The sequence below is a fragment of the Spermophilus citellus genome (assembly GCF_964194105.1).
Source record: "Spermophilus citellus genome assembly, chromosome: 2".
Taxonomy (NCBI): Eukaryota; Metazoa; Chordata; class Mammalia; order Rodentia; family Sciuridae; genus Spermophilus; species Spermophilus citellus.
Genome location: NC_138183.1, coordinates 248,807,068 through 248,828,990, shown reverse-complemented (window position 1 = coordinate 248,828,990; position 21,923 = coordinate 248,807,068). Strand labels below are relative to the sequence as shown.

General features: G+C 47.8%; 2 protein-coding genes across 12 annotated transcripts in view; one reads left to right on the top strand and one right to left on the bottom strand.

Moving 5' to 3' along the window:
• Positions 1-547: 547 nt before the first annotated feature.
• LOC308642441 (galectin-12-like) lies at positions 548-9,307 on the top strand. 11 transcript variants are annotated; one of them, XM_081281369.1, is made up of 9 exons: positions 548-869; positions 2,483-2,571; positions 2,697-2,910; positions 3,706-3,825; positions 4,348-4,386; positions 4,947-4,973; positions 5,550-5,635; positions 8,126-8,276; positions 8,753-9,016. In XM_081281369.1, exons 1-9 carry the CDS (start codon positions 711-713, stop codon positions 8,897-8,899), a joined length of 1,032 nt encoding a protein of 343 aa, XP_081137495.1. In that variant the 5' UTR covers positions 548-710; the 3' UTR covers positions 8,900-9,016. The 11 variants fall into 11 exon arrangements, with proteins under 11 accessions (XP_081137495.1, XP_081137500.1, XP_081137494.1 ...); XM_081281374.1 differs by having other exon boundaries at positions 5,547-5,635; positions 8,177-8,276; XM_081281368.1 differs by having other exon boundaries at positions 5,547-5,635.
• The window catches only part of LOC308642447 (galectin-12-like), a 170,078-nt gene continuing 152,562 nt past the window's right edge, over positions 4,408-21,923 (bottom strand). Inside the window, exon 6 of the mRNA XM_081281388.1 lies at positions 4,408-4,463. The gene's annotated coding sequence lies outside the window, so the exon portion shown is untranslated. The remainder of the gene's footprint in view (positions 4,464-21,923) is intronic.

The following is a 21,923-nucleotide window of genomic DNA, read 5'->3' as shown; positions in this document are numbered from 1 at the left end:
GAGAGGTGAAGAGACTTGCCCAAGGGCACACAGTGCATAGGTCAGCAGCTGAGCAAGCATCCAGGTCTCCCAGGTGCAGCCACCTGCTCCCCCTGCAGCTCCCTGCCCTTTCTCACTGCTTTCTTTTCTTTTATTTATTTATATATTTATTTTTGTGACCTCAGCTGCTCCTTGGCATTACAGCTGTTGCTGAAATAGAGTCACTGGGGACTATAAAACTTGGATAAAGAAGAGAGGAGAAGGGCAGGGAAACGAGGGAAAGAGATGAGACCTTTGGTGGCCAGGGGAGGAAGAATGGGAAGCCTCCCCAGGCTGTCCAGGAAGCTGGGGGCGGGGCTGCTGCAGGAACCTGCACACGTGTCCCAGCCCTGGCTCTGACTTAGTGAGGACTCAGGTGAGTCCCGAAAACACAAATCCTCCCAGTCCCAAAGAGGCCAGCCTCTGGCATCCCTCCAAGTGATCACGTGCCTCAGACCCAGGGGCCCAGTTCCTTGGGGGCTTAGTGCCAGCATCCCATCCCGGACGCGACACGGAGTTTCCGCGGGCGACCACAGTCCAGCCACAGCTGCAGGCTTTGTCCTGCTTCACCAGGGCCGGGCGGGTGTGGCCCTGCAGGTGGCCCGCTGCCCCACAGATGGGCTCCTGGTGGCATTAGGCCCCTGCAGAGCGCAGGTGAGACTAATAACAGCTGGAGGAGCTCCAGGACACTGATGACCTGGCAGGGGAAGGTGAGCCCATCCAGGGGAGCAGGGCTCCTGGAATCAGGATCCACAGCCCCAAAAGGAGTGGCCCCGCCCCTCATGTCACCTGGGGAAAACCTGGACCCCATTCCTGACTGCTTCATCCTGCAGCCGCCAGTCTTCCACCCGGTGAGCACCTGCCCTCACCTGGGACTTCCTGGGTCTCAGGGGTCCTCCCTTTCTCCTGGGCGGACTCCTCCTGCGTGGGGGGGGGGTGAGAGGACCTCAGTCTTGGGCCCAGCTTCCCCAGGACCTGCCCAGGGTTCTGGAAGGCTCTCTTGAGTTTAGCACAGTGGCTGAGCAGCTAATTGAATGTGAGTGACTGCTGGACATTTTAACTTGGTGAAGCCTGGGAGTCGAGGCTGCGCCCTACTGGGCTGGAGGCCAGCAGGAATGGGGAGTGGGTGGGATCTTTGAAGGGGACCCTGATTAGTAGGAAGGGTAGCCTCATCTCCAGCCTGGAAGGGACAGTTCCAGGGGAACCTCCCAGTCAGAGATGGGGGTAGGGGGTCCCTCTCCTCCTCCTCCTGTTCATGAGAACTTGAAGCCAGGCAATGCTTAGAGAAGGCTGCCCCCCACCCCCCAGGGGACACCCCCACCAGCAAGCACTAATTATCCTTTTCCCTTAATTGGCCCTCTCCTCCCCAGGGCAGCTCAGTTAATTACACACCCTGCCTGGGCCAGGGAAGTGGAAACCACTGAACTTGAAGCCCTGCTAAGCTGTGGGTGGCCATGGGCATGCTGATGGGAGGGGGCCCTGGGCTCCTCCCAGCAGCTAAATAATGGGCTGAGGCAGCTGCACAGGGCCCCAGGGCTACTTGCTTCCCAGGCTGGAGCCTGTCACCAGGAGGCAGCGCTGGGGACTCAGCTCTTTCTGGCTGGTTTGGGCTTCTGTGCACTGCTGGGAGTTGGCAGCAGTGCATGAAGGCGCCCTGGGGATGCTGCCCTGTTCTGCTATTCACACTCCTTCTGCAAACAGCTCTGCAGAGACCTCACTGTGCTGGGCTGGGCCTGAGCCCAACAAAGGGAAAGAGCAGGCTTCAGCTCTGGAGGGGCTTGTGGCCTTCCAGGGAAAGCAGCCAGCCAGACCCCCTGCACCAGGGCCCAAGGGCCAAGGCAACCCTGTGGGCAAAGTGCCCTGGGAGGACAGGGGAGGGAAGGAATAACTCAGGCATGAAGCAGATGATGCCTGGAGAAGGCATCAGGGTGGAGGGAGGGTGGAGGAACAGCCAGGAGAGGCAGGGGGTTGGGAGAGTGTGGGGGGTGGGAGGAAGGCCAGGAGAAAGGGACCAGGAGGGCAGCAGGGCCACTGTTAGGTCCCCTTCAGGGCTCCACCTAAGGGTCAGCGCTCAGCTCCAACTTGCCATTCTTTCTGCCTCCAGGTCCCACTCTGGCCATTAAGCTGTCCCAAGAAACTTCAGTACCAGGCTCTGGGCACCAGGTGGCACTGAGTGAATGAGGAGCCTCACTGGGGACACAGCAGCCTGTTGTGTCCTAAGAGCTGGGGACAGCTAGCTGGCTGCAAGGGAACTGAAGGGGCGTCCCCAGTGTGATGTAGCTTAGACTCGTCCATGACAGGCAGTCGGCGGAGGATTTCAGAGGGAAGGGCTTTTTCCTGTAAGGACAGGTTCTGTTTGGGGTAGGGAAGTGGAGTTGTCCTGTTTTTCCCTCCCCACGCACTGGACATGGGGTCCCTTGGGCCTTTCTCCAACCTGCAAGCACAGGTCTCTTCCCTCGTTCAGGTGATTCCGTATGTCACAACCATTTTTGGTGGCCTGCATGCAGGCAAGATGGTCATGCTGCAGGGAGCGGTCCCTCTACGTGCCCACAGGTAAGGGGGGGACCAGGGGAGCTGGAGCCCAGCTTCAGCAGTGTCGAGCTGGGGGCTCCTGTCTGCCTTTGGGATCTCTGTGGTCTCTGACCAGACAGCACTTTGAGAGCCGCCCCTCCCCTCAGGTTTCAGGTGGACTTCCAGTGTGGCTGCAGCCTGCACCCCCAGCCGGACATCGCCATCCACTTCAACCCTCGCTTCCACACCACCAAGCCCCATGTCATCTGCAACACCCTGCACAGTGGACGCTGGCAAAGGGAGGCCCGCTGGCCTGGCGTGGCCCTGCAGAGAGGGGCCAGCTTCCTCATCCTCTTTCTCTTTGGGAATGAGGAGGTGAAGGTGAATGGAAGGGACAGACGTCGAGGGGTCCTGAGCTCGTTTCCTTGCACCCATCCTTCCCTCAGCCAGTTCCCCTGTCACCGTGGTGGGTGGCATTGTGGGGAGAGGACCAAGGAGCTGCCACACCTGGTTCCAGGCTCCCTGCACCCACAGGCTGCTGGTGCCTGGGTCTGGAGAGGCCCCCTCTGCCACATCAAAGGCAGCTGACTCCTAGGCCTTTCCTTCAAGGGGAGGGGCAGGGGGTGCTGGGGCTGAACCCAGGGCCTGTGCGTGCTGAGCGGGCGCTCTGCCCTGGGCTACACCCTGCCCCTCTAAGCCCACTGATGTCTTCACTCATGGAATCCACCCCCACCCCGTGAGGGGGCACTTTGTCCATCCCCATCTTACAGCAGCTGCACAGGACAGGGAGAGGACACTTGTCCACTGGCCTCTGAGACGGATGCCTGCCAGAAAGATGAGAGGGTCTTCAGATAACTTAGGCGGCAAAGGCGAGAGGGACTGAGGATAGGACAGCACCGGCCTCTTCAGCCTCGCCCTGTCAATGGGGACAGCGATGATGCTCTGGGCATGCTGAGAGGAGAGGGGCTTCTTCGGGGACAGGGACAGGCACTGACGGGGCCAGCTCTGTGACCTTGGAAGCTCTCTTAAACTCATCTGTAAGTGTCCTTATGCTGCAGAGCTGGTGTGAAGCCACAGAGGGAGTCTCCAGGTAGAGGTGCCTGCAGAGCTTGGGACACAGTTATGAGCCCAGCCAAGCTCAGCTGCTGCTGAGCCTGGTGCTGTCTGCCTCTCCAGGTGAGTGTAAATGGACGGCACTTTCTCCACTACTGCTACCGGCTCCCACTGTCTCGGGTGGACACCCTGGGCATATTTGGTGACATCTTGGTGAAGGCCGTTGGATTCCTGAATATTAGTGTAAGTCCCCTTGGGACCAAGGCCCGGGATCTTGGTCCCTGCCTTCCTCTGACTCCTGGGCAGACCTGGGACCCTCTCACTTACCCTAGAGCAGCAGACAGAGGAGGCCTGTAGGTCAGAAATAGCCCAGATGTCCTATGTGAGGGAGGTGCAGGGGAAGGTGACAGTAGAAAGGGAGGCCAGGAGCTGGTGGCAGGAGTCTGTGCTGGCTGTGGGGTCTGGTTTATATTAGGAGCTAAGGACAGAAGGAAAGAACGGGCATGTGGGACCCAAACAGGCTGAGCTCGCCTGTTCTGTCATTCCTTCAGGATGGATTTATTAAAAATGCAGATCTTTGGGACCTGTCAATAGAGAGTATCGTTGAGTAAGTCTTTGGTGGCCTAGAATTGGTAGGTTCAACACACCAGATTCAGGAGCCACTGAGGAGCTGTGTGGGAAGCAGGGCAGGGCAGGTGGGGGCCAGATTTGTGGCTCCTGGGCTTGTGGTGGTCTGAAGAATTGTTTTCCTCTCTTTCTGGACAGCCATTTGTGGAGGGCAGCAGAGAGTATCCCACTGGATACGTGAGTCTCTGGGGGCAAGGTTGGCCTTGTGGTTGGACAAGACTCATGGGGTCAGCCTCCTCCTCCCCCTGCATGACCTGCAGCCACACTGAGGCCCAGCTGGCCTCCCTCCTGCTGTGGTTGTCATGGATAGGACTGGCTCCTTTCAGCCCAAGGACAGCCTGGATGTGGCTCTCCCAACCCTTCTCCAGGGCCAGCCTAGGGAGGGTGGGGGGGATGGGTGGCTGGCAGGAGGGGCCAGGATCCATAATGCCCACTGGGAGATGACTTTTGCTTGGAGCTTTCAATCCTCAGAGTGACCCTGAGAGGTGGCTGGGGTTGGCCTTGTGTGACAGAAGTTGGTCAAGGTGTGGGATGACTGACCCACTGGCCAGTCCTCCCCATTTCCCCAGAGCTGGTGGGCCTCCGGACGCAGGAGTATCCCACTGGGGCTCCAGTCGCTCACCTGCTGCTGTGAGAGACACAACCCCAAAGCATCCCCAGTGTGGAAGGATAATGGCAAGAGGGTCCCTCCCAGCCCATGACCAAGGGCTTCCTTGTGCCCCTTTCTTTCCTGACAGCCCTTCCTGCTGCAGAGTCCCAGGCTGGTGAGTGAAGCTCCTTCCTTGTGTCCCCTGGAGGTGTGGCCTCTTCTGGGCTCCCTCAGGCCTGGGAAGACACCTGGGTAGGAGGCCGAGGAGCTCCCTGTGGTGGGAAATGCCCTTGGTCTCAGGATTTCCCTTGCTTTATGGGAGCCTGCAGGGTGTGGGTGGGCCAGGCAGCTGCAGCTGAAACTCCACCTTCATTTGACCTTTTCTTCATTTATTCTGCAAAAAGATATTTGATGTCCTCTGTGCCAGGCCAGTGCCAGGCTCTACGACAGAGGAACAAGCTGGTCCTAACCCTCCATGCAGCCACTGCAGCTCAGGACACAGCCATGGGAGAAGCACATGGTGCTCAGACAGTGGAGCACTGAGCTCAGCCTGGGGGCAGGGGAGGCTCTCAGCAGGCCAGCAGCAGGGGTTTAGTAATGAAGAGAGCTGCACTTCCTGCTGCAAGCCCATGGCAGAAACTCGCCTGTCCCCGTGCGCTTCCTTGGCCCCTGATAGTAGCCCTCACAGCTGTTCCTAGGGACAGGAGACCCTTCCAGAGCCTTCACAGCCATCCCCTTGTTCCTTCAGCAGGTGCCCTGCTCACGTGCTCTTCCTCAGGGCCTCTGGCCAGGGCAGGTCATCATAGTTCGGGGACTGGTCTTACAAGAGCCAAAGGAGTAAGTATCCAATCAAGCATCACCTCCTTTAACCTCCCAGCACTGCCACATCACCCCTTCTTACAGATGGGAAGGTGGAGGAGCAGCAGGTAAGGTGCCCAAGGTCACAGAGCTTACGAAGGTCAGGCTGGGACCAGCAGCCCCACTTACAGTAACATCTTCCCTCCTGGTGCCTCTGGTCAAGCCACCAGCCCTACATCTGGATCCCAGGGAAGACACAGACAGAGACCCAGAGACAGGAGGTGGCCTCCCAGAGTGACACATGGTTGGTTTAGGAAAGAGCCAGAACGCCCCAGAGAGGAGGGCTAGCTAGTACTTGGAAGCCAGGACTGGGAGGGAGACCATTAATAAATGGGTGCTTCCTGGATTGTCCTCCAGGAGGCGCTCAAGTCCTGACGGTCTGCTCAAATCTATTTAGACCAGAGCCTGCCAGCCTACCTGGAAGAAAGGCATTGGATGTTATGGCTTTGGGAAACCAGACTGCCGGCACACTTACTACCTGTGCAAACTTAGGGCAGTGACTTTTCCTCTCCATGCCTCAGTTTCTTTATTTGTTAAGGGGGTAATAATAAAACTGATCTCAGGTTGGTTCTTAAAATAGTACCTGACCCGAGGTAAGTGCTCCACAGTGTGGGAAGCAGAGGAGGGGAGTGGGGGCAGCATCCTCTCCACTCTTGGCTTTATTTTCATTTATTTTTTAACTCCCTGTCGGTTCTACACCCTGCCCTGAGTGCTCCTGGTCACACGTAAGAAGCTGGCATGAAGCACATCGTGGGTAGCAGGGCCTTGCAGAGCCAGGAGTGACTCTTGTAAACTGTGTGTGCTTGGGAATGTCACTGCACCTCTGCTTCTGAGTTTCCCTATTAGATAAAGGAGAATGTTGATGTCAAGGTGATGGGAAATGATAAGGTGCTCCAAGATCAGGACCACACCTCCCTCCTCAGACCTTGGAGGCATCTGGCCAGGTTCATATCCTGTCTCCAGATCATGTTGTTGTTATTAGTGTCACAGCAAATCACCTGAATGTCATTTCCCAAGGGCCGTGAATGCACATGTCCTCAGAGGTCAGACTGGCCACATGAGTAGGGAGGACCAGAGTGGGAAGGGTGTGAAGTGGGAAGAATATTTCCACAGGCCCAGTCAGGCCAGATCCTCTGGTGAGTTCTAAAGAGAAGTTGAAAACCCTCTTTTACATAAAGTCTATTTTTCAGTATGGAGTGAATTTGAAATTGGAGAGTACTGTGCCCCACAGAACCTTCCTCCAGGCCCTCTAGCTGTGCCCCTGGGCATCCTTCAGCACCTTGCCTCCAGGCTCCTTCCCAACACTAAGCCCTTGCCTTCTCCTCTCCAAAGCTGGAAACCCGTGCAGCCTTTTCCTGGTGGGGATCCATGGAAGTCCCAGAGGCCCTCCCCAGGAGACTTCTAGGACTGCCCCCCACCCCCTGCATCCCGTCTCTCTTGCCCTCAACTGCTTCTGCTGGGATCCAGCCCACAGCAGCTGCAGGGCTGGTGTTTCAAAGAGGGTCCCTTCAGAAGTCATGGAACAGAGTCTGGGGGTGCTATTGAGAGGAAGATGTTAGGCACAGAAAGACCAGCCCCCCCAAATCTGGAGTCATGAGTCCTGGTCCACGTCCCAGTCTGAGGCTGCACTGTTGTTCCTAGTAAAGCAGCCAGTCCCCTGGCTTGCTGTCCTCACCACTGCAGTGGGCTCCTAAACCTCTCAGCTCAGGCCATTTGTGAGGATTAAGGCAAAGGCAAACCCTGGCTCCTGTAAGACCCCTACTGTGCTCCGGGGACTTGCTAGTCTTCAGGTACATTACCTTCTGGGTTCCTACTTGTTCTCTGTGTGTGTGTGTCCTTCAGAGGTAAATTTGGTATTATGTAATGATAGTTTCAAATGAAAGGTATCATTTCAGTACTATGTGCCAGGCACTGTTCTAAGGTAACCCTTTACATCTATTAACTCATTTAATTCTAACAACAACCCCAGAAAACAGACACAGCACTGTTACCATCCCTAAATTTCGGTAAGTGGGCACAGAGACATTAAGTGACATGCTCTGGATCACAGGACTAGAAAGCAGCAGGGTTAGGGTGGAACTGCCCCAGCCTGGCTCTAACCACTAGGCAGCTTGCAAATATTGAAGACAACACTTGACACAGAATTAAACACACAGTAAAGGTTAGCTACTATTGTTATCATCATGATCACCCCATTTTCAGGAGAAGGAATTGAGGCTTAGGCCAGCTAACACCCCTGACCTCCAGTCAGTAGACAGCAACCCGGGGATTCAAACTCAGGTCTAAGCCTCCTGTTCTCTCCACTCCTCTAAGCTGTGGTGGGTCCCAGGATCCAGCCCTGAGCCTGTGGGAGGAGCCCAGCCCTGGATTCTGAAGCATCTTCCCACAGCCCTGCTGCTCCCTCAGGGTGTGCCATGGCCTGAGGGCAATGGAGGCCCATCCCCCCCCTTCTCTGGCCTGTTCCTGCAGGTTCACTCTGAGCCTGAGGGATGAGGCCACCCGAACTCCCATGATGCTCAGGGCGTCCTTCACAGACAGAACTCTGGCCTGGGTCTCACGCTGGGGATGCAAGAAGCTCATCTCAGCCCCCTTCCTTTTTTACCCCCAGCGATTCTTCGAGGTGGGTCTGATCCCAGTAGCCACATCCCTCCAGGAGGGAGAGCACAGCTCAATTCCCAAAGTGGTCGGAGACTGGGGCGGGTCCTGGCAGGGGAGACGTCGTGGGGCCAGGAAGCCAGGCTGGCCCAGCAGAGGGTACATCTAGGCATTGGCCCTCAGCCCTCCACGCTGATGCCGAGGTTCCTGTGCCCAGAAACTCTGGCATGATGAGTGCAGGTGGGGCCCAGCATCCTTTTGTTCAAAAGCTCCCCTGATGATTCCAACGTGCGGCCAGAGTGGAAAACCGCTTCATGAAGCAAGCCCAGTTGTAGAAGGTCACCTAGGCCCAGGGTCAGTTAAGAGCTCTGTGGAAGGCCACAGTGCACTGGTGACAATGTAGGCCTTTCTCTAAGGGAAGAGGGTCTTGATGGGCAGCACGGCAGGCAGGAAAGGAGGGTCTGCCTGGAGTCCCACACCCACTCAGGCCCTCCTCACCAGGTGCTGCTCCTGTGCCAGGAGGGAGGGCTGAAGCTGGCACTCAATGGACAGCCGCTGGGGTCCACCAGCCTGGACCAGCAGACCCTGGAGAGGCTGCGGGAGGTCCGCATCAGTGGAAGCATCCAACTCTACTGTGTCCATTCCTAAGGAGGATTCCCAGGGGACCCCAGCCAGAGAGAGGATGGCCAGTCCACTCCCAGGGCCTGTGGTGGGGCCCCACTCTGCTGCCTTCATTCAACTGTCCTCCTGTCACCATCGTGTCAGGCCTGGTTCACTTCCGGGTCACAAGCCTAACTCTGCAGGGGAGCTGGGGGCCCACAGCAGAGGAGGCACTGGGTGTAAAGGTGGCCCCAACTCTGCTCCTACACCAGGGGCCTGGATGGGGCTCCATCTTCCTTCAGGGCCTAGAGTCCACTCAGGTGGACAGGTTCTGTGGCATAACACGAGGACTAAAACACACACTTTAAAGAATTCAGACATTGGGCTGGGGATGTGGCTCAAGCGGTAGTGCGCTCACCTGGCATGTGTGCGGCCTGGGTTCAATCCTCAGCACCACATACCAACAAAGATGTTGTGTCCGCTGAAAAACTAAAAAATAAATATTAAAAAAAAAAGAATTCAGACATTGTTTTCGCTCTTATCTAGAGGTTCTGGGGAAGTGGCCCCTCCTCCCCTGGAAGTTCCAGGCCTTGTCTTTGACATCACTCTGCCATGCCCAGGGCACAGGCATTGGCCTGTGGTTGGAGCTCTGCTGCTGCCCTGTCTAGGTTTCGGCCACTTCGAAGCCAAGGAGAGACAAGACGCCCTGATTTCATAAGCCCAGGCCCGGGATCGACGCACACCATCTACTCTCCCACTGCGTGGGCTCACAGAGCCTCTGTCCACAGTGACAGGCAGCACAGCTGCTCATGATTTTTGGCCAAAGTAAGTCACAGAGCCACACTTCAGAGAAGCCCGCTAACAACCACCCCAGAAAGGGAGAGAACCCCATGTCTGCCAGTCAGCCATGAGGTGCCATAGCTCCTGAGTACAGTCATGAGCCGCAGAAGCACATGTCAGCCACCTGGGTGCACAATCCACGGAGGTCCCACGAGATTGTCTCCCAGGCTGTGCACGTTGTGCTGGACCATCTGGGTTTGTGGAGGACACTCTGTGGTGTTCCCACGATGACAGAATTGCAAACAATGCATTTCTCAGAGCTTGTCCTCATCATTAAGTGACACGTGACTGTATTTTGCAGATTAAATAGAACAGGGAAAAAAAGGAAGGATATAGAGAATTTGAGTCATATAATCAAACAGCTGAGGTGAATAAGTACTTTTAAGACTTGGTACCCTCCACACAGAGAGCAATGCTCTCAATATCCTGCCCTGTCTCCACTTTCCAAGGCTGACCAGGAAAAAAATCTTAGTACATTCCCCAGAGCAGAGATTCCATAGCAAATATGCCCTGATTATAGTCCAGTAAAACTTGAAATCAGTGAGAAAGATAACTGACAAGTGGCCACATAGAAACTGAGGCACAGGTTTCTGGATAAGATCCAGGTCAAAGAGGAGAAGATAAAAGGGTGGAAGAGCCAGGGGCAGGCAGATCCCCAGGCCCAAGAAAGCAGGGAGCAGGCAGCTCAGCCCCGCCCAGCCTGCCGAGCTGGGCGCAGAGCCCGTCCTGGGTCCTCCTCCCCTTAAAGTAAGCCTTGCAGCACCATAGGCCTTCCAGATGTCCTCAGCTGTTCTTGACCTTTTAATTCTCCACAAAAATGTTTGGAGTAAACCTTTCAGTTTCCACCAATATAGTTTTTTGTTTGGTTTGGTTTGGTTGGAATTGAATTGACCGCGTGGACTTTTGGGGCAGGGGACATGAATCTCTACATTGTTTTGTGTCAACCATAAACATAGTGCCTCTGCCAATTTATTGAGGTCATCTTTTATATGTATCAATTAAGTTTTATGTGTTTAATTTTTTAATAGCACCTGGCACAATAGTAATTATATTCATGCTCAGGACCTTTATAGCTTTATTAGTGCTTCATAGTTATTCAGAATCTCAGGGCACATTCTGACAAGATCATAGAATCACTGAAGTGGCACCCCCTTTCTCCACAGAAAAGCCCCCTTCACCATGGCTGACTTTAGGACTGTCAGCAAAAGAGTCCGATGTAGATAAACTTCCTATTTTCGTGTCGCCCTGTTTCTTGGCCACTGGCCGGGAAGATACCAGCACTCCAGGTGCAGGATACTCTCTTACTAGTTTTTCACAAATGTATCCAGTATAGTACTTTGAAGAAATGTGCACACAAGGCCTCTGGCCTTGATCTGGGCTTCACAGAGATGACTACATTTTTAAGATAAGTTACCAGTTGGGCTCCATGGTAACAGCTGGCAGGGGGAGGAAAGAAAGGGGAGAAGAAGCTCTCCCCTTCTCAGGTGTTGTCCTTGAAGAGTTAACTTGTCCAGAACAGCGGAAAAAAAAAGCTGCTTTTATGTGAACTTCTGCAGACTGTGAACTTCTGAGACCCTCCCCTTACACACTGGGTATAAAACTCTGAAAATCCCTGAACTCGGGGTTCAGGGGATTGATTGATTACAGCAAAGGCTGTACCCTCTGAACCTGGCTGTAGCCAAATAAAACTGTTTCCTGATATCTTTGGTGCCTGCCTCTTTTGTCCTTACAACAACACAGAACATAAATTGCTCTACTCCACCCCCAGGACTTTCCCTTTCCCTCCTCCCCTCCCTTCCTCTGTTCCCTTTCCCTTCTATATTCATATATATTTTTTCTTTTTAAAAAGTATACTTGGTTGGGTTTGAGCTGTAGCTCAGTGGTAGAGCACTTGCCTAGCCCATGTGAGGTATTGGGTTCGCTCCTCAGCGCCACATAAAAATAAATAAATAAAATAAAGGCATTGTGTGAAAAACCAGACCCTACCTCAGAGCAAAGCCTGTCCAAGGAAGGGACATGACCTTTGTGAGGAAAGACCCACAGAGTACTCCTAGGCACATTCCCACCCTGCTAAGTTGTTTATCTACAAATAACAGGAGAGATCTGCTGCACCAGGTGTCCCTGACTCAGTCAGGCTAGGTGGGGATTCATAGCAACCCCCTAGCAGCCACCAATCAGCATGAGACAGGGAAATACCTGGGATGCCAGATGACCCTCCCAATAGTTTATGGTGGTTGATAACATGTTGGGAAACCATGTAGTTCAGCAGGAACACCCCTCTTGGCTTAAACCAATCAGTTCAAATGAATCCCCCTCTTATAGTAACCAATCACCCCTACCCAACTTGTTCCTGCCAGTGACTGTGTTAATCATGTTTTAGAGTTGTTATTTGATTTTCCCTCGGTGTGTGATGATTTGCTAAGAGATGCTATGATGTATGTGGGGGTCCCTGCCTTCTCCAAAGAATGTATAAAACTGCTGCAAACCCTGGGCTCGGGGCCTCTCAGCGTCACCAGTTGCTGTGTGCATGGAGGACCGAGCTAGCTCGCAATAAACACCTCTTTGCTGTTTAGATTGATCTTGGTCTCTGGTGGTCTTTTGGGGGTCCCGAATTCGAGCTTAACATATGGGGGCTCGTCCGGGATCCCCCTAATAAGCCTACCCAGACACCCCGATCGAGAGGTGATGAAAACCCGGCCGGTAAGTAAAGGCATTGCCGATATGTAAGTTTCTGTATTCTGGATGCCTGCAGGTTCTGGTTCTATGTTGTGTGGTCGGCAAAAGGTCCAGGTAGACGCACCGAAGGGCAGTGGACGGGGTTTGTGGGAGACGTCCCCAGCCCCTTTCTGGGTTCTGAGTGGATTGCCTGTAGTAAAGTATTTTGTGAAGTATTTGGTAAAGTATTTTGTAGCTGACGGATCCGAGGTCTGCCTGTGCCTTTAGTTTCTGGGTAGCAATTCACGACGCACTTCGAATTCTGTGGCTGTGCTGCGAATTTTGTGTTATGTGTGTTTGTTTCTATTGTCCTGTCCATCTCCACCCCAACACTCTGGCAAGAGAACTAATCTCCCAATCTGGGGTTGTCAGACCCAATCTGAGGGGGATGCTCCCCCAATCCATTTGTCTGAAGGGAAGGCCCCAGTTGGCTTGGGGCCAGCACCCACTTTTGTTTTTTTGACAATCTGAAAAGGGAATCTGTCTTTGTGTGTCTTTTTGTCTGTGTCTCTGTTGAGTGTGATGGCATTGTTTTACTTTGGACAGATGCAGAGTCCCAAGTTCCGATCTGCCTTAGATTTGTGGAGGTAACTTTAGCTAAATTTTAGCCTAAGAATGTGCCTAGTATGCTTCTCCTGTAAGGCACCAAAAGTCAATAGAACTGCCAGCTTTTCTGTTCTCAACTTTTACATCCCTTTTAGCTGTGTTTTAAAGAACTTTGATAAACTTTCTTCCCCTTTGTTAAGCGAGATTAGGGAAGCAATGTTTTCTTTTCTTCCCGTAGTTGGCTTGAGTGCACCCACTGCAGAGGGAAATGCCTGCTGGGGATCTAAGAACTTTGATATCTCACTTTTTCTTTTCCTCAAAACCCTGTCTTCATTATTAAATTGGCATTAATTGGCTTTGAGGACAGGAACCAAACTTTCAGTCACAAATTTTGGCACCCCAGAGGGGACTTTAGAGGAGTCCCCATTCTGCCTTCTTGGGGAAGCCTAGCACTCGAAACAACGGCAAGCAGAGGATAAACTTTTTGAGAGCTGACTACTGGAAAGTTAGGAGATATGCCAGCTGCCTGGGATCAGACCTAACCAAAGGAGCTAATCCTGTAAGTAAAAGGAGGGACTGAGGGATTCCCAGCAGCTGCCGAAGCCCCTTTTGCTTCGGGGACCTCCCTCATTTCTTCCCTGCACTGTAAGGATTGCTCCATCTCTGTCTACTTAAAAAGAAGGGGACACTGAATGCAGTAAAGTCGCCACACCAAGACCCTTGATTTTACACTTCTTGTTGCCCCTATGTGAGAACATCTGGTACACTCGTGGGGAAATCTATGGTGCCACTGATGTAGGAGTCATAATTAAATGGGAGTTAGAAACCTGGGGAGATTTTTCTCTGGTCTGTTTTAAAGGTTATTATAGATTGTTTCTTGGGGATGATCTTGGCTAAATGTGTATCTAAAAGATGATTTTTTATTGTAACAATCTGGTATCTGAATGGGTTTTTGAAGCATTGCACAATCTTGCAGTTAAAAGTTGGGTTTAGGTAATTGTTTAGTTTATGATTTCAGATAGTTACCATGCCAGAGAATTTAAATACTTAGGATAGAAAATTAAAGAACTCTACTTCCAAGTTGGCAAGTAACTCCCAATCATTTAGTTTTATTTTTTCATCAATTTTTGAACTGGATAGCCTGGGAAGATTTCACTAGGTGTACCAGTGCATTAATTTGGGCAAGGATAGTAAATTATGATTTGGTATCTGTTTCCCTCGGTGTGTAGGATTTAGGAAAGGAAAGTGTTGGATCGGAATGTTGGTCTGGCTTATTGAAATGACATTGAATAGCAACAGTCTTGGGAATTTTCAAAGCTTAATTTTGGATATACATGGTAGTGTGTGGTTCTCTTTTGAAATTTTTTTTTTCAGGTGATTTAATGTAACTTAATACTACTTTAGGAACTTCAGAACAAAGGAAGTGGCTTAATGATCCTGAAGGAATTTCTTCTGATGGTAGCTTTTATATTATCAAGTAAGATCCTATTTTCAGTTTTGTGTGAGCAAGTTTTTCTAGTGTTGGAAGATGTAAATGTATGAAATTTTGAGAATTGTATCTTAAACTTGCATCATAATTTTCAACATCCAAACCTGAAAATTGTGACTTATGGTTAAAATGCCTTAGGCATGAAGCTTCTGCTCAGAATTCCAGTTTTTCCTGGTCCTTCCAGATCTCAGCCAGGACTTAAGTTGAAATGCAAATAGAAGAAGCCTGTGAGCTCAGTGAGGAGAGTGATCTGAGGCCCAAGGGAAAAAAAAAGTAAAGGTGTCTTTTACCTGAACTCAAACTAGATTAAACCAAAAAGTAAATTGTATGGTATTTACTAATTACTGGCCGGTCATTTTTTCTAGGACTCTTGCTTTTTCTTAGATTCTGTATTTTTTTTTTTTTTTTTGAGCTCATGATTTTGATCCTACAGACTTAAGTTAATGTGTTTCTGATCAGTTCTATTTTTAAACACTGCAATGGAGATTTCACCTGAGAAAAGCTACAAGGCCTTTACTATTGTGTTATGTGTGCACACTTGTGTTACGTGTCGTATGTCTGTATGTGTGTATGTCCATATATCATGCAATGATATGACAATTGGCAGATATATGAGGAGCTTCATAAAATTAAAAAAAATGGATCCAAATATTTTTGATTCATGTGATTCAAATGGTTCAATTTAAATTTGGTAAATAGATGAAAGTAAAGATGTCTTTAAAATTAAACTTATAAGCTTTTCTAGGTGTTCAAAAAAACTAATAAATGTTGATGCCTATAAAAATAATCTGCCTAAATTCAGAAATTTACAAGGATTGTTTCAAAATGTGAACAGAAAAGGAGGTTAACAGATGGAAAAGAGAAATTAAAAGGTTTTAGGTATGGATTTAATAGAGGGAAAATGTGTTTCTGGATAAGAGAGTCTATGTGATTAAGTAAATCAGAGGGTTTAAGTAAGTGATAAAGAAGGTCTCTGTAAAGTGGTTATATGTGTAAGTTTTTTTTTGAGCAAGTAATCTTAAAGAAATTAAAAATTATACAACTATGGTTAAACAACAACTGTTATTTTTCAATATTGTAATATGTTATTTCTTTAAAAGCTAAACTTGGTTAATATAAAATCATCAATGTAATTGTGGTGCTATTCATGTGTTCATATCTTCCAGGTATACAAGTCTGTAAGGTAGAAGCTTTAAAAGAACATTATATCAAGCTGGTGTTCTAAAGTTGTATGGTAATTTTAGGCTTAAAAGAAAAACATGTTGGAGATTTATTTATATCATTTGTGTTCTATAACTGGACTTGTTATCAATAAGTTATGTAAAGTTCTATGTTACTTTTTACACTGAGATACAATTTAAATGCATTTTTAAGTTAATGAGAGCCTAATCTGTGTGAAGGTTGATATTGTAAAACACAAAAGTACTTTGCTACTTTTCTACAAAAGGTTAAAAGCTTTCAGCCTTTCTTTAATTCGTGTTCTAGATGTGATATTGTATTGGGTTAGCTAATATTCATGTGAACTTGAGCAACAATTTATGTAGGCTGTGTACAATGATGTTTAAAAAGCAAAGATCAGCTTCAGAACTACAGTACTTAAGATTTATGAAGAGCCCCTCCTTACCTGAGATAAGGCTCTGTGTCCCATCTCACGACATGTAAAAATGACTATGAAAGAAGTAGGCCAGATTTCAGTACATTTAAAGTTGTGTCCAAAAGTTGGTTTTTGTCAAGATTACTAGGATCTCAAACAGGGGATATAATGTATAACTCTGCCAAAATTCAAGGTAGCTATTACATGAACTAAATATGTTTTTACTCTTGTTAATTTTATTTTGTAGTTTTTTTTTTTTTAATAAATGGTCTAAAGATTGCCTGTTAATGTTTTGCAGAGGTACTGCTTTAAGAACTCACAACCTGGGTTAATTTAAGATAATGAGTTATCACCTACAGGATAGAGAGATAGACATTAAAGCCCAGTACTCTTAATATAAGGCTGTTGAAATTTATTTGTTGGATGTTTAAGATTAAGTTTTAAAGTTAAATTAAAAGGGCCAAGAAAACCAATATTTGGCTCTTGCCCTCTGAGTCAGCCTGAATCCAAGGAACAGGGGACTTCTCTAAAGAGCTTTGTAACTCTGGGCCACATAATCTCCCAATCAGGGAGGTTAATGAGACCAGTGGAGGACAGAAAGCCAATCAGTGCATTTGCTGTGAAGAGGAGGGTCATCAGAGAAGGGAGACATCTCTGATCCTTCCAAGGGAAGCCACATGATCAAGCAAGGCCTGGACCCATCCTAGCGCAAATGGCACTAGCGGAACTGAGAAGCTGCTGTAAGTTCCCTGAGGACTCCTAGGGTAACTCAGCTGACTGTTAACAATAGATAGAAACAAAAGTCAGTTTGACTACTTCAACTTAAACACTTAGCAAAGACAGTTAAAGCCAAAAACACAGCTATTCCTGGGCATTTTAAATAATAATAATAGTTAAATGTAACTTCCAAAAATAAGTAAACTGGAGGCTACAAAAGAGATTCTTAGGCAGGAATGTCTGATAACTATCAAAAGGAACTGCCAGAGTAGTTTTTAGTTTAAGGCCTACAGCTATTTCTAACCTACACAGGTAGGCTTGGTGTTTGCTAGTATGATTATCCAGCCCTAAGTAACAGAATTAAAGGTTTCTCTATTAGACACAGAGGTCATACTAGTAAAAGGATTTTGCAAGATCAGATGACATTAAATTATTAAACTGTATCTTAAGGGGAAGGACATCTGTAACCCTAAAAGTTAAATGTTATGTTTACAGTTCTAATAACTGGGGATGTTAAAGCCTGGTGAGGGAACTTCTGTACAGTGACATTTTCCAGCTGCTGCAACATTTATTCAGTACTCATGGTTTTTGTTTCTCTCATAGAAGCACCTATCCCCAGATGATAACCTGTTTTTCCCCAACCAGACTTCAAATGGAACTGACTTCTAAAAGGGAACTCACGTCCCCCACATCGTCCCCCATGTCGTCCCCCATGTCTTCGAGCCCCCTCATGTTAGACACCCCCTTTTCAGCTCTGAAGCAGCCAGAACGAGCCATCGCCCCTTCTCCTTATAGCAATAAAGTTTCTAAAATTAGGAGGGAATGAAGCCAGAAATAGATAGGTAAATCGAGTCAGGTTGGATCTAGAAGGCCAATTTTGAGTGAGTCTGGGAAGTTGAAGACTGTCCCCTGAGGATTATTGTTTACCAAGATGTAGAGCCTCCCAAATAGGCCCCCAACTGAGGGAACCATGATTGGTTCCCAAGTTTCCAGACAAAGTGGGGAATGAAAAACCAGCCTCTACCTCAGAGCAAAGCCTGTCCAAGGAAGGGACAGGACCTTTGTCCTTGGAAAGACCCACAGAGCACTCCTAGGCACATTCCCACCCTGCTAAGTTGTTTATCTACAAATAACAGGAGAGATCTGTTGCACCAGGTGTCCCTGACTCAGTCAGGCTAGGTGGGGATCCATAGCAGCCCCCTAGCAGCCACCAATCAGCATGAGACAGGGAAATACCTGGGATGCCAGATGACCCTCCCAGTAGTTTATGGTGGTTGATAACATGTTGGGAATCCATGTAGTTCAGCACGAACAACCCTCTTGGCTTAAACCAATCAGCTCAAATGAATACCCCTTTTGTACTGACCAATCACCCTTACCCAAATTGTTCCCGCCAGTGAATGTGCTAATCGTGTTTTAGAGTTGTTATTTGATTTTCCCACGGTGGGTGATGATTTGCTAAGAGATGCTATGATGTATGTGGGGGTCCCTGCCTTCTCCAAAGAATGTATAAAACTGCTGCAAACCCTGGGCTCGGGGCCTCTCAGCATCACCAGTTGCTGTGTGTGCGTGGAGGACCGAGCTAGCTCGCAATAAACACCTCTTTGCTGTATACATCGATCTTGGTCTCTGGGGGTCTTTTGGGGGTCCCGAATTCGAGCTTAACAGTGTCCATCAACAATTAAAAAAAAAGCAACATTAAAATGATGCTGGTACACAAATGTACCTGATTTATGAATAATTATCTTGTTTCTAGCAAAGTGGCTGGATTCTTTTAGTACTTCGAAAAGACAACCATACCACTTTCAAAAAATAACTTGATTTCTGATTTCTCCCTTTTAATCATATCCTCCCCCCAACTCAGTCTACCCTCCTCACTCCTTTCCTAAATGCCCTACATTGGCCAGGATGTCCTGACCACTGTTGAATAGCAGGCCTGTTAGCCGGCATCCTTGACCTATCCTTGACTTTAGAGAAATGTTACTAATATTTCACCATTAAATATGGTGATTATGGTATTCTGGGGATAGATAAAAGTTTTAGGACAAAAAAAATTTTTTTTGGCTTTTTTCAATTCACTAGAAGATCCCCCCTCCCCCATTTTTAAAAAATCATGAATGACGGTCAGGTTTTATTGGATATCTTCAGCATTTGTTGATATAGCAAATTTAGTTTCTCTTCTTTGATGGGTGTATTAGTCAGGATTCTCTAGAAGAACAGAATCAACAGGAATTAGGATTCTAAAGGGGACTTAGTAGGTTGGCTTACCTGACCCGAAGGTGGATAGTCTACAATGGCCGTCTACCCGCCAGGGAGTTGGGAGAACCAGTAGCTGCGCAAACCCCAGAACAAGAGGGATCAACGGGGCTATGCTACTGGAGACTGAAGGCTTCTGGAAACTTCCTGGAAAATCACTGGCACAGTCTGCTTTGGAAGAGTCTGATATCCTCAGGCAATTACAGCAGCAATCAAGAACCCGGTCAAGAATAGAGCTGGCATCTGTTGCTGCTTCCTTGTTCTTCTAAATTTCATTCATCCAAGCCACCATCTTAATCACCATGCTGCCCTCTCTTAGGGAGGGTCTCCATTTAGTTCACTATCCCACATGCCAATCATTCCTGGATACCCTCACTGTCAGGTCCAGAAGCTTAATCATCAGCATCTCTTAATCCATTCAAGTCGACAATTCAAATTAGCATTACAATCTGTTAATGAGATGAATCATGTTAAGAGGATCAAAGACCTAGAGGGAAGACCAGAGGCTTTGTGGCTGCTAGAGGAAAACACAGGAGAAACGCTCCAGCTACAGGTGCCGGCCAGCACTTCCTGAATAGGACTCCTCTAGGTCTGGAAATAACACCAACAAGCATCACCGGATGCATCAAATTAAACAGCTTCTGTACAACAGAAAGATAGGGGTGGGATGGGAGCAGGACTCTGCCAGCTGCTCCTCTCACCAAGAATTGCTATCCAGAGAATATAATGAGCCCCAAAGACTCAAAAAAGAAAAAAAAAATGATAGTAACCAGTTTAATACACAGGCAGATGAACTGAACAGACATTTCAAAAAAAAAAATACAAAACGCCAACAATTATAGGAAAAAAAGTCCACCCTCTTTAGCCATCAGATCCACGCAAATCGAGATTCCAACTGCCTGACCCTGTGAGAACGGCAATCAGTCATCGAGAATTCCGATCGTATTAGACAGCTGGTGAGGGTGTGAGGAAAAAGGATTCCTTACGCACTGTCGGTGTAAATTAGTACGGCCACTATGGGCAATCAGTATAGTTTCCTCAAAAAACTAGAACTACCAGGAGATCCAGCTGTTCCACTCCTGGGTGTGGAACACTTGAAGGAATTAAAGACACACTCTAGAGATACCTGCATACCTGCATTTATCACGGCACATTCACAACAGCCAAGTCAAGGAGTCAGCCAAGGTCAATGGATAAATGATAAAATGTGGTGTCTATACCCAATGGAGTATTATTCTCGCACAAAGAACAAAATTATGCCATTTGTAGGAAAATGGACAGAACTGGAGACCATCAAGTTGACAAAATAAGTCAAGCTCGGAAATGTATCATGTTTTCTCTCATATGTGAAGGAAGGAGGGGGAAGAAGGAAAGTAGAAGGGCAACCTTGAGGGTAGGGGACGGAGGAAGAGAGGGTCAGGAGAGGAACTGGGGAGTGAAATTGACCAAGTCGTGTTATATGTGTGTATGATTAGACCACAATGAAATCCATTATCCTGTACCATTAATATGCACAGATAAAAAATTGACAAGACTCTCTAATGTTATCCTACCTTAAAGTTCCCAGAGTAAATCCCATTGGGTGTTGATGAAAGCTTAATAAGTACATTGCTGCAGCCCCAGTCTTTTTTTTCAGTCAGAATTTTTAGTTTTCAGCATATATGTGGTGTTAGATGTATGTCTAAGAATCTAATTTTTTCAGTTACTTACAGTTAGCTTTAGGTTTTTGTGGGTGGCCTTTAATAAGTTGAGGAGGCGATCTTCTAGTACTCATTTGCTAAGATTTATTTGTTTAAAGTGCATGATGTGACACTTTGCCAACTATATTTTTTAGTAGAAAAACAATAGTTTATTATCATTTTATTATTTTGTGTACTCGTTGGTTCATTATAATTATACATGCAGTGGGGTTTCATTGCGACATATTTGTGTACATTCAGGACACAATTCCCCCGTGTTTCCCCTCCTCCTGTTTCCCTTCCTTCTACTCTTCAGGGCTTCTTTCTATTCAGCATATATATATATATATATATATATATATATTTTTTTTTTTTTTTTTTTTTTTTCCATTGATGCTGAGAATATTTTGAAATCAGGAGTGGATGCTGAATTTTGTTAAGGGCTTTTTCTGCATCAGTTGATATGACCGTGTGACTTTTGTTCTTTATGTGGTTAATGTGACATATTTGTACATTTGATTTTCAATGATCGGGTCAGTCTTGGGTTCCAGGGATCAAGTCCATGGGGTCATGTGGGAGTGTTCCTTTTGAAAAGAGCTCAGTTTGATCCTCTGATGTTGTCTGAGGATTTTTACCTCTGTGTTCATGAGAGATGTTGATCTCTGGGTGTATTTTTTAATACTCAGTGGTCAGATTGGGATGCTACTGTAAATGGATGAGACGAAGTGTTCCCTTCTCTGTTTCCCCAGAAAGTTTCATGGAATGGGACTGTTTCCTCCTTGTTTTGCTGGGACAGCCATCTAAACCTGGATTTTATTTTTTCAGTGGTGATAAACTAAAAATGCACTCCAGTCAATACTTGCAGAACTATTCAGAGTATCTATTTCATCTAGAACCATTTTGGTCATTTGTGATTTTTAAGAAATTAGCCCATAATCCCAGTTCTTAAATTTTTATTATGATATTATTTTTTTCTCATTTAATATCTGCCAAAGCTTTTCTGAAAGCCCCTCTTTCACTCTTCATATTGGTAATTTGTGTCATTTTTCCTTGTTGGCTCTGTCAATCTCACTAGAGGTTTATCTTTTGCTCTTTTAGAAGAGCCAGCTTTTGGCATTACCGAATTTCTCTATTGTTTTCTGTTGCTCACTTTATGGATTGCTGCTCTTATCTTCATTTTTTCCTTCCTTCTGCCTATTTTGCACTTATTTACTCTTTTCTAACTTCTTCAGATGG